Below are 12,387 nucleotides of genomic sequence, written 5' to 3' on the forward strand. Positions count from 1 at the left end.
TTTAAACATGCCATCATTTTTTAGTACTTCCGTACTTTCTGGCACCATAAGATATTCCAGACTCATCTTCTATCTTCCCTGGAATCAATCATTTCTCAAAGAAGCTCATTACTCATTTGTTCAATCCTAGTATACAGATAAAGTAGTTTCAGAATTGCTAACCCATACCCCTGAGGATAAAAATTTACTAACTAGAGTATAATATTTGCAGGTATTTCTGTCTTTAATCTTACATTATACAGTCTAAATACTATTTTCTAGAGTTAGTTGGTTCTTTCCCAACTTCTTTAGTATGGTCATGACATTCATTAGTAACACACTTACATCCGTTTGTTACTCTTTGTATTCCAAATTGGGGTCCCCCCACATCGTAGTTGATTTTATTTTATTAAAAGATTTTATTTATTTATTCATGAGAGACACAGAGAAAGAGAGACAGAGAGAGGCAGAGACACAGGCAGAGGGAGAAGCAGGCTCCATGCAGAGAGCCTGACGTGGGACTCGATCCTGGGACCAGGATCATGCCCTGAGCCAAAGGCAGATGCTCAACCGCTGAGCCACCCAGGCATCCCTATAGTTGATTTTAATTCTTTATTTTGGGAATATGTGAAACAGTACTATGGTTCTAAGAGTCAGAGCCCTCCCAAACTACAAAACAGAGTATTGGGTAAATGTCATTCTCCCAACTATGCTACACTTTCCTACTTCCTCATTCTTTCCACCACAGTCCCACCCAATCCTGAGTAACTAATTTCATTAGATTCAATCCTTTTATATCTTTTGCACAAATGAACAGATACATGTACATTTTATCTCCTCTTTTTTCTTTCATGAAAGGAGGCACACAGTAGGAATTCTTTCTTTTATTATTGAGGTACAATTTACGTATTATAAAATTGTCCATTTTAAAGTGTACACTTCGCTGGTGTTTAGGACATCCACATGGCATACAACCACCATCCCTGTTTAGTGCCACAATATTTTGCCCCAAAAGGAATCCCTATAACCATTAAGAAGTTAGTCGCCATTCTCTTTCCCCATAGCCCCTGCTAATGACTTATTTATTTTCTGTCTCCATGGACTTACCTGGTCTGGATATTTAATATAAATGGAACTATACAATATGGGTGACCTTTGTAACTGGCTTCTTTGACTTAGCAAAACGTTTCTGCGGTTCATCCACATTGTAGCACATATCAATACTTCATTTCTTTTTGTTATTAAAAGATATTGCACTATATGTGCTTACTACATTTTGTTTATCTGTCCATCAGTTGATGAACAGTTGGGCTATTTCCATCTTTTGGCTATTGTGAATAGTGCTGCCATGAACTTTCATGTACAAATATTTGTTTGAATATTTATTTTCAATATTTGGGGATAAAAACCTAGGAATAGAATTGCTGGGTCATAGACTAATTTCATGGTTAACTCTGGGAAAACCCACCAAACCATTTTCCATAGCAGCTGAACCATATTACATTCCTACCAGCAACGTACAAAGGTCCCAATTTCTTCACATCCTTGCCTACACATGCTATTTTCCATGTTTGCCTTTTAATTATAGCCCTCCTAGTGGGCGTGGAGTATATCTTACTGTGGTTTTGATGTGCATTTTCCTAATGACTACTGGTGTTGAATATCTTTCCACATGCTTATTTGCTACAGGTACTCTTTTGCATTTTGTTTTTTGTTTTTTTTTTTTCACCCGATACACCCTGGAAGTCACTGTATATCAATTTGTAAAGATCATTCAATTCCCTTTTGCATCTGTGTAGTACTCCATTTTGTGGATTACCACAGTTTATTCAACCACTTGCCTACATGTGGGTATTTAGGTTCTTTCCAACATTTTGCAGCTGCAAACAATGCTGCAGTTGATTTCTTGGTACATATACATTTTTGCATTATTGGAGGCACACTTCAGGGTTGATTCTTGGTAATGGGATTGCTGAGTCAGTAGTATGTAATTTTGTTAGGTATTAATGAAGTTAGCAAAGAATAATTCCAGTTCTCTTAAATAGTCTAATGATAAATACAGCAAAATTAAACGTTTTAAAGATAGGTTTGCAGAAGGGGAGCAAAAGAGAGAGAAGCAACCCCCTAGTTGTAACATAAGAGAAAAAAACTCTCTACTACTTAACTTTTTCTTTGGTCTTCTTATAACAAGATAATGCTATGCTAGGGGAAAAGTAGCCTTGTCCACACACAAACAGACCTCACTTTCCTAAAGGTAATATTTATGTTTTTATAGGATGCCATGAGGTCTATGAGCTGAGTTCTGTGAGTTTGCTTTTATGCAACTCATTTCTGTGCTTTTCATTTAGTCTAATCATGAGTCTATATGAAAAACAGATAAGAGTGAATATGAGTCATCCTCAAACTATCAGTGTAGGTAGAGGGTGGTAAGGAGTGAAGCAAACTTAATTCTCAATTTACCTCCATTTTTATGTCACAGAGATATTGAAACATATCAGAATGGGCTATGAAATACCTTTTAATGGAATGTCTATACCCCTCATATACGATTACTCTGCTATTGGGATTTAGTTATTAAAATTTCACTAAAGGACTTGGGTAATTTAATCTTCACCAAGAATCATATGCCCATCCCAGAAAGGCATTCAGGGTCAAGAACCTCAAGACACCTTATGCACCACAAGAATGATATCACCACCACCTAGACCATCATCAAAGAACATTCACTGTATTCATCCTTTCATTATCCTGTTATTTTAATGGGTGTACAATGCATTTGCCACCAGCAAAGTGAGTGCTCAGTCCCATGCCTGGAACAAAATGAGGCTCTGGAGTAGTCAATAGGAAGTAGAAGGGATCAATTTATTTCTGCCTCTTTCCTTATTGCTACTTAATGTACAGTGGTATCCTCATCTGACTCTCCCTGAGGTCAGTAAAAAAAAAAAAAAAAAAAGAAAGAAAGAAAGAAAAAGAAAATGTAAGACGCACAGTTACAGATAGATGTCTGGAAAAGGTCATTCACACCCCTACTCTCTAAATTCCTGAGTTATCTAAGGATACGGAAATTCAAAAGAGAGGTGACCACACAAGGCAGGTGTAGCATTCCACAGTACAGAGAGAATGCAAAGTCAGTACTCAGAGGCCCCTAAATGATATCAGTCTTTTAGCTTTCTGGAGTGCTGTAAGTCTGCTGTGAGGAAAATACTGAGACTTTTCATTTTCATTTTATAAAAAGCATTTATATGAAAAGATGGGCTAAAAAAAAAGAAAAAAAAGAAAAGATGGGCTAAACATCTGAATAAAAATATATGTTCCCTTATTCATTTCACAAATCTTTATTGGGCACCTATTATATGCCAGACACTTTTTGGGGCATTAGAGATAAAGCAAGTAACAAAATAATGGGATCTGTTCTCATGAAATTCACATGAGAAACAGTGAAACCCTCTCTAGTCTCTTCTTTGACTTATTCATTCAATACATATTTATTGAACGAGGCACTGGACGCACTTTGTTCTCATCAATGAATGAAACAGCCCCCTGCCCTCGTGAAATTTCCAATTGAGCAGGAATCAGTAGATGATAAACATAACAAATGTGTGAATTAGACGGTATATTTAAAGGAGATAAACGGTGTGGGTAAAAAGCAAAAGGATAAAGGGGGTCAGGAGTGCAATGGGGAGAGAGGTGTGCTGGGTCATTATGCAATTTTAAGTAAGATTATCCGATCACTAAGAAAATATTTGAGCAAAGGTTTGAAAAAGTGAGGGAGACAGCCCCTCAAATACCTGTGGGAAGCACATTCTAGGCACAAAGATGAGCCATTCCTAGGGCTTTGAGATTGGACTATGCCAGATATGTTCTAGAAAGTAAGGGAGATGAGTGTAACCCATAGGATAGAGGAAAGTAATAGGAAATGAGACCAAAGAGGAAGTAGGCCAAGTCATGAACCTTGCAGACTATTTAGGGACTTGGGCTTTTAACAGGGAGCCATAGAAGGGCTCTGGGCAGGAGTGACACCACTCACCTGACTTACCTTTCAGTGTGAGCACTCTGCCTTTTCGTCAGAAGACTGAAGGGAACAAGTGGAATGCAGGAAGCTGCCAGGAAGCTGCTGGAATAAGCTGGGAGAGGGATCCCTGGGTGGCACAGCGGTTTGGTGCCTGTCTTTGGCCCAGGGCGCGATCCTGGAGACCCGGGATCGAATCCCACATCAGGCTCCCGGCGCATGGAGCCTGCTTCTCCCTCTGCCTGTGTCTCTGCCTCTCTCTCTTTCTCTCTGTATGACTATCATAAATAAAAAATAAAAAAATTAAAAAAAATATATTTAAAGCTGGGAGAGCCACCGTGGTGGCTCTGGGGAGGCGAGAGGGAAAGAAACAGGGATGTGAGAAGAGAGTAAGGTGACAGATTCTGCGGATATTTGGACAGTGAAGGGTTTGTGGAAGACTGGACTGTGGTATGAAAGAAAGAGAGGAGCTAGGAGTGACGCCAAGGTTTTCACCTGTTGGAAGGAAGGAATTTTCATCCACTGAGATGAGAGGTTGCAGGTGGAGCATTTTTTAGGAAAAAGATCGGGAGTCCAGTTTGGGGCGTACTGGATTTGAGATATTGATGAGAACATTAAGAATATTCTGGAGCTGGGCAAAAAATCAGAGTTGGAGGAATAGATTTGGAAGTGACATCAAATAAAATTTTGTATTACATATGATTAAATAGGAAAATATGGATATTTTAAAAATAAAAAATCATATGGAGCACAAACCGAAGTTTCTCCTTCATTCTTTTACTCCAAACCCAATACCCTCCCCAGCCATTAAACAGTAACCCACTATAGGAGATAAACAGAACCGACATCTGTTCATTTCCACCTGCATTTTACGTTAGAAAAAAGGTGTCACTCAGAGGTGTCCAGATAGTTATGCATAGGATTTTTCTCTTTACCTATATCTTCCCTTTGCCCACGTAATTTCAACAATTTCCAGATGACCAATCTTCTACCATTATGGTGGCGAAGCAACAGAATTTCTCAGCTGTTTGGAATATACAATATACTTGGCTTTGTATGCTTTTTCGTATAAAACTAAACTGTTTCTTAATGTTCTGTGTTGTGGGGTTTTTTTTTCTTTAGCGCTCGAGAATGTACCTGAGCTAAGTGGTACCACCCATTTAAGCAATATCATTGATTAGAAAGCACAGGATACACTTTAAACACCATTGTAATAATTCTCTAGACTCTAAGCTTCCATCCCTAAAATAGAACAAAGTTGCTGCACCTTCCATTAGAAAAAGATAACCTTCAGAATCTGAACTAAAGCATTTCTGTTTTGCTGAGTTGGCAATTGCTCAGTGTAAAGAAAGTAATGATGACTCCTCAAATATCCAGTCTCTTAGGAGCTTAGAGCTTCGTCTGTAATAAAATCCAATAGTCTTTCTAATCCTGGCAGTTCTCTATTTCTCCCCTGAAGTAAAAAAGAAACTAATTAATTAACCCGAATTTGGTTTGATGTTTAGCAGAGTCCTATGGCCAATTACGTGTATCGAAACCTCCATACATCTGGACTGACACGTGCCTTGTCCCAATCAGCTGCTTGCTAGGCTGCAGTTGCACGCTTCATGGCAACCAGTAAATAGGGGAAGAGAAACAAGAAAGAGTAAAGCAGTTCTCAAGAAGTTTACAGTCCCTGTGAGCCCATGAAAGATTATCTGTTGGGAAAAAAATAGCACTGTGCATGGTTCTCAGACCAACTGAACCAAGGTACTCTGCTGTGGGGGAAAAAAATGCATCAATGAATGTTCTCAATTGAAAGTTCACTCTATGAATTTTTCTTGGGCTCTGGCACTGAGTACTGTCTTTTGAGAGAGATCCAGCACAGAGCAAAATGAGTACGTGTGGGAAACATCAGTAACAGACTTATTAACAGAAAAACTGAGGATTAGCTAATCATACATAATTCAACAACTTGACCTTTTATGGGCACATGGGCTCCTACTTGTGGTTTTACTTTGCACCCATTTTTTTTTTCCTGATAAACTGTTCTTATTTGCAAGATCAGATATCAGAGTTACTTGGTGCCCTACAGAGAACCGTGTCACTTGAACAAATTTGAAATCCTATTCTGTAGTTCTTCATAAGCAAATGGGCCCAAAGGCCGAAGCCTGCGTCCTATCAGACTTCTCTACCCCCCTCCTTGCGCTCCCCACGGCCTCTGCTCCCTTTTCTCCCTCCAGGTGGCAGTTTTCCTCTGGGCTTTCTCTCACCATCCTTCCTCTGCATTGCACTCCACCACCACCCCAGTTCATACCAGAACAGCCCTAAGAACTCCAGCCTGGTTCCCCTCCTACAGTCCTTGTCTGCTCAAATCCCTTGCACTCCGCTCACAGACTCACCTTTCTGCAACACAAGGTTTTTTCAAGCCCCTTTCCTGTTCAAAAACGTTACTGATCTCTTCTTCCTCATTTAAGAATGTCTAAACGTGGGGCATCTGGGTGGCCTAGTTGGTTAAGTGTCTGCCTTCGGCTTGGGTCATGATTCGAGGGTCCCAGGATCAGAGCCTGAGGTTGGGCTCCCTGCTCAGCTGGGAGCTTGCCTCTCCTTCTCCCTCTCCCTCTCCCTCTCCCCCTCCCCTCTGCTCTCTCTCTCAAGTGAATAAAGGCTTTTAAAAAAATCAAGAATAAATTTAAAAATAACGTCCAAAAGTCTTAGAGTCAGAATCCAATTCTCCAAAACACAACTTCTGGTGTTTGAATATTTGAATGCGAAGTTGCGCGTGCGCATGACCATGTTCAAACAAGCACTCAAAAGAAATTTGGCAAAGATTTCTCCTATCAATGAAATAAGTAGAAGAGTTTAAAATGAATGTGGGGGCAGCCCTGGTGGCTCAGCGGTTTAGCGCCGCCTGCAGCCCAGGGTGTGATCCTGGAGACCCTGGGTGGAGTCCCATGTCAGGCTCTGCATGGTGCCTGCTTCTCCCTCTGCCTGTGTCTCTGCCTCTCTCTCTGGGTGTCTCTATGAATAAATAAATAAAATCTTTAGAAAATAAAAAAATAAAAAAAATAAAATGAATGTGGGACTTTTTAAATAGCTGGTTCTTCTCGAGGAAGGGGCGGTGGCTACCTCAATTTGTTCTTGTTTGCTCTTGAGGAACAACGGGTGATTTATCCTGATACCTATGGATAAATATTCGTATTCTTATCACTTTGAAATGACCAGTTGTTCTTTTCGATGAATTTTCCCATCACTGGATCTTTACTGGAGTCAAAGACAAGTGTGTTTATCAGGGTCATTGGAAGTCAGAGTGGTCAGGATCACATAACCTGATGTTTGCTGCGAAAAGAAAATATGTCTGGAGGCACCTGGGGTGGCTCAGTGGTTGAACATCTGCCTTCGGCTCAGGTCTTGATCCCCGGGGTTCTGGGATTGAGTCCTGCACCATACTCACTGCAAGGAGCCTGCTTCTCCCTCTGCCTGTGTCTCTGCCTCTTCCTGTGTGTCTCTCATAAATAAATAAAATCTTGAAAAAAAAAAGAAAATATGTCTGGTGTGTGTACATATATATATATATATATATATATATATATATAGCTTGTTCATATATATATACACACACAGAGAGATGTCTGTCATATTGTTTGCTATTAATTATAGGAATTAAAATATTTTCTACAAAAGTCTAGAAAGATGAACTTTATGCCAAATGATTATCATTCCTCTAGGGTGGCATGATACAGTAGGACTCTGTTCTTCATATGCTGTTTTGCTTTTTCTTCTTTGTTCTTTTAATAAACATATGTTACTTTCAGAATCTGGAAAAATATCCATTGTAAACAAGAAACTTTAAAGCTTTTTTCAAAAAGTCATGTGAACAGTTAACTGCACAATTTGGTGTTTGTTGGATGTTTTGAAATAAGCTACAGTGACTTGTCCCTTCTAATGAGTTGATTTCTTAAAGGCATCTTTGGGACATATTAAAAATAGCACCACACTCAGAGCTCAATAAGGAGAGTTTTTTCATTGAGTCCAATCATTAGTGACTAACTTGCATTTAGAATGCGATCTTGACCATGAATTAGTCATTCCTCAAAACAGCCTGATGGGAAACATGAACATCATCAAGTGTGCTTAAAAGTGAGACCAGCCAACAGGGCCCCACCGAGCTGGCCACACAGTCATGCTGCTGGGAATCAGGCCTCCACGCGTCCAGTAGGAGACACAAAATTTTCCAAAACACCTCCCATGTCTCTGTCTCACAAGCACTTGAACTTAGATTCGCTCAAACTCTATAACGTTGGTCAGTCTTGCAAACCCTTATAAATGCAACATCGGGTCTCTCCAACCACTCGTCATGGCAACCAAATGTAAAAGGGGCAGCATTATATATGTGCTTTTAAAATGTTCACAAATTCTCCCCAAATGTACTGAGGGAAGCATCACAGTGACAGGTAAGATGATAACCAAGCAACAGATGCATATTGAATATCCATTATACACAGGGCTTCATTCTGGAACTATGAACAGGAATGGGGTCACGAAATCAGACACCCACCCTCTGTCTTTGCTTTGGGGTACTTACAGTTTGATAAAGAAACCAGGCAAATGCATAGAAAACCTAAAATTCTGTAAAAAACAGCAACAACAACAACAAAACCCTTTTGAATGTATATTTCTCAATTTTAGAATAAGCATTTAATTCTTTTCTCACAAAAATATGTTTTTTGTAGTCATTTCAGGTAAGCTGCAGTTGCAATGCTTGGTGCACACACTACTTGAGAGGGTTGCAAAGGCCCTAAATTGGCCCTGAAGTGATTTACTTCATTACTTAACGAATGCCAATGAACTCTCTCTTTGAAGACGGAAACTATGGAAGTCGTTTTGAATTATTAAAAAAATTTCTGAGCTCACCATGGAAGGATAACAAACGTAATGAATCCGTGTGTTATTTTCCACTGGCTAAGCCATCACACATAATTATTTTCTATGCTCTTCTAAAATATGCACACGCACGCACGCACGCACACGCACACACACACAGCATGCTGGTCACATTCTCAATTCCCTTTCAAACGAGTGACAATCTCGTTTATATTCTCCCCTACCCCAGTTTATGGCCTCACAACAACTCACTCTTCATCGTGAGCACACACAGACTGTCCTGATGCCCCTTTTTGGCCAGTGAAGCCTCTTCAGAAGGAACACTTTGGGGGAAAAATGGATCCTTGTCCCTGGATCCCAGGGTCAAATCAAAATGAAAATAACAGACTTCAAGGGCCCAACCTCCTTCACGTCACCTCCGACTTCTCATTCAAAGGGGTACTTTGGGGCGGCAGGTGGAGTTATAATTATAGAGTAGAGAAAAGCTACATCAGCAGCTGTTGCTTCTGTTTGTTCCCAGCTATAACTGTCATCAGTGGGCAAATTGGCATAAACAGGCCTTCACAAGCGGAAAGACGTTGAACTCCTGTGCTTGTCACGCTCTGGGCCTTCTCGGTGGCCAGGGAAGGAAAGCAAATCTGACCGTGCGTGAGCCAAGCGTGAAGCCGAGCGCAACCCCGAGCTGAAGGCACCTCTTCAGGGGGAGCCTGAAATGTGAAGATTTTCTTTCCTGCCGGAGCCTCCCAACCCAAGAAATAGGTTAGTGCACAAGGAGTGTACCCTATGCATTCTCACTCTGACCTCTGCTCTATGTGACCTTAACTTTTCTTCAGGCTGAATAGCGGGGCGACCCGTTGCAGAGAGTTGAGGACTGTTACCTAAAACGGTGCTGCCCAGGAGAGCAAGTTATGAAGTGGGCTTCATTTCTAATGTCCCTCTTCCCCAAATCTGGCTGCACTCACATTAGACAGACAGACAAGGTAAAGATGGAAAAATGAAACTGGTTTCCCGTCCTCTCGTAATGCCACTTACTCATGCCAACAGGCCCCGGCTTCTTTACTAAAATCCGTGACGTTGAAGTCTTAAGTTTGTGAGTATATGGTGCCAGCGTCTTATTTCTCTAGGGAAACTAGGCGAATTAGAATTGGATTGTTTTCCCACCTCTGAATAAAGACAGGAAATTTTCTTGTTTAGATAAAATGTGCGTGGCAGGCTACTCCATGTAAGAAACATGCTAGAGGATCTGGTTCCTCTGTCTAGCCCAATTCCACCGAAAACCTCCATAATTTCCATCTAAGCAGCTTGGTAAGACTCCTTATAGATCCTTTGGAAACAAAAAAGATTGCAAAGAACTTTCATTGTCTGTCTATGCTCCACGTTAGAGAGCAGTGGTGCAGGACTTTCAAGCGAAGGTTAGTTCAGGGCCATCTCAGAACCTGAATGTTTGCTGTCTTGTTGAAAAGCAATGGAATTGCAGGGAACTCCCTGGAGCGAGGCATTGGGGTCCAGTTCTCATCCGACTCACATCTAGGGACCAGACCCAAGTAGAAAGAGCCCTAAATAATGGCCACATTTTGGTCAGCTCCAAACAGAAAGTGAACCTCCCCTCCCCTAAGTATTTTGTACACGACTGTTCAGGGGGCAAGTGCACCACTGCGGCCCTACTTTTCAAAAAGTGTACAAAGTGCTAACCGGGCAGGTGAAGCTCCACCACAGAGATACCTACATCCAACTAAAGCCGCCAGGGGACCCAGGAATTAAATTCCCACAAGAGGCTTGATTCTTTCCAACAATATCTCCTGATTTCTAAGAAGAGAGCCATTAAGTCCCCCCTTAGGAAATTTAAGGGTGAAACAAATACTTCTTTACATACTTGAGCAAATAAAGACCCAAGCAGTTAAGTTTGGTTAGTGTTTGGAAAATGTCCACTAATAAAGCATATCGATACCCTCAATCTTCCCACGCGTTAAGAAAATACATGACAGGTGATGCCACACATACAGTTCCTGTATCATACTTATCCATTCAAATGTTACCGAGTGATGACTACAAAACCTGAAAATAATATGTAGACATTAAGGCAAGTTCTAATATCACTCTTCCCAGAGGCTACTCTCCTCCCCTTTTCTACTAAAAGATTTCGCGTGGAGATGTGCTTATCTTCAAATCCTAAATTGCTTAAACAGAGAAAGGCAGAATGAGGAGGTGGCTAACTGGTTAGTGGCTTGGGTTTCTTTGACACATAGACTTACGCTCAGTCTTACACATTGCTTTTTACTTGTGTTTTGTCTTCTTGCTCTTCTAGAAAAAAAAGCTCCCCAAGATGACTGTCACGTACTCCAGTAAAGTAGCAAATGCGACTTTTTTTGGATTTCATAGGTTACTCCTCAAGTGGAGAGGGAGCATCTACAAACTACTGTACAGGGAATTTATTGTCTTTGCTGTTTTTTACACGGCCATAAGTTTGGTGTACAGGTACCTTCCTTTGCATGTCTCCTTATCTGGCCATCAAATATCATGTAAGAATACAGTCTCAAAAATCCAAGTCTTTGGTTGCTGCTGACTTTTGCATTATGCAACCTCCTCCTTTGCATGATCCTCTCTTACCTTCAACCCAGGACAAGGTATTCTAATCCACACCTAGCCGTGCTTGGGACGTGAAGTGGACTCTGACTATCATATCCCGGTGGCTCTCATTCTAGCCCCACGTTAATGGATCACGATGAGGCTTGGTCACGCTGCCAGAACTTTGCTAGAGGCGTAAAAAGGAAGATTGATACTTAAATCCTCGCTCAGGGATGATTTTGAATGACAAAGGCCACAGACAAATAACCTTCCGTCCGTGCCTCTCCCAGCTATGTCACTGATCACTTCAATGTGCGATTTGACAGCTTATAGCAACTACCTGCATAATTCACATGCTCCTGAACGATGTATATCAGGCAATTTTCCTTCCTTTTGCCTGAAATGACAAGATCTTATCCTGGATGGCGCCTGCCAATCTTGCCAAAACCTCAACTGAATAAAGGCCTGAAACCTAATTTATTTTGTTTATATCTTCTGAGTTCGGGGCATGTTATATTCACAAGATGTTTATTCTTTATAACATTACAAACTATGCCTGTCAGATTAACAGAAAATTTGAACAAAATCATGTTCAAGAAATACTTTCATGCCTAAAATTATAGTCTTAATAAAATTTGATCCATAGTACAAAAGAGCAGCTTTATGAGTTTTTTTTTTTTTTTTTATTAAAACTGATTGCATATATTTCTACTTTGGGGGAAGTTAAAACTTTAAAAAGCTAAAGGTTTTTGAGGCTGTATTTCCACCTTTTCTATGAACTTCAGTTTGTTCTTTCCTGCATACAGATGAACAAATTTGTGTTATCATTTCTCTTACCTACCTTCTTCTTTGCAGCACCAGGACTCCTTCTGAGGAAGAGGGTAGTAATCTGGCCAGCTGATAATTATCAAAAGTAGAATAGGAACAGCTATTTTGCTGCATATCAAAATATCTGTAAAGGGAAAGTTTTA

At 40.5% G+C, this 12,387-nt stretch overlaps 1 protein-coding gene across 5 annotated transcripts in view; it reads left to right on the forward strand.

The window, feature by feature from the left end:
• Positions 1-9,437: 9,437 nt before the first annotated feature.
• BEST3 (bestrophin 3) overlaps positions 9,438-12,387 on the forward strand; it is a 38,607-nt gene continuing 35,657 nt past the window's right edge. For 2 of the 5 annotated variants that reach the window (XM_041754012.1, XM_041754013.1), the window contains exons 1-2: positions 9,438-9,610; positions 11,157-11,326. In XM_041754012.1, the coding sequence (XP_041609946.1) occupies positions 11,175-11,326 (152 nt within the window). In that variant the 5' untranslated portion in view covers positions 9,438-9,610; positions 11,157-11,174. The remainder of the gene's footprint in view (positions 9,611-11,156; positions 11,327-12,387) is intronic. The other 3 variants (XM_041754014.1, XM_041754017.1, XM_041754015.1) reach the window with 3 other exon arrangements.

Source organism: Vulpes lagopus, chromosome 5 (assembly GCF_018345385.1).
Source record: "Vulpes lagopus strain Blue_001 chromosome 5, ASM1834538v1, whole genome shotgun sequence".
NCBI classification, from domain to species: Eukaryota; Metazoa; Chordata; class Mammalia; order Carnivora; family Canidae; genus Vulpes; species Vulpes lagopus.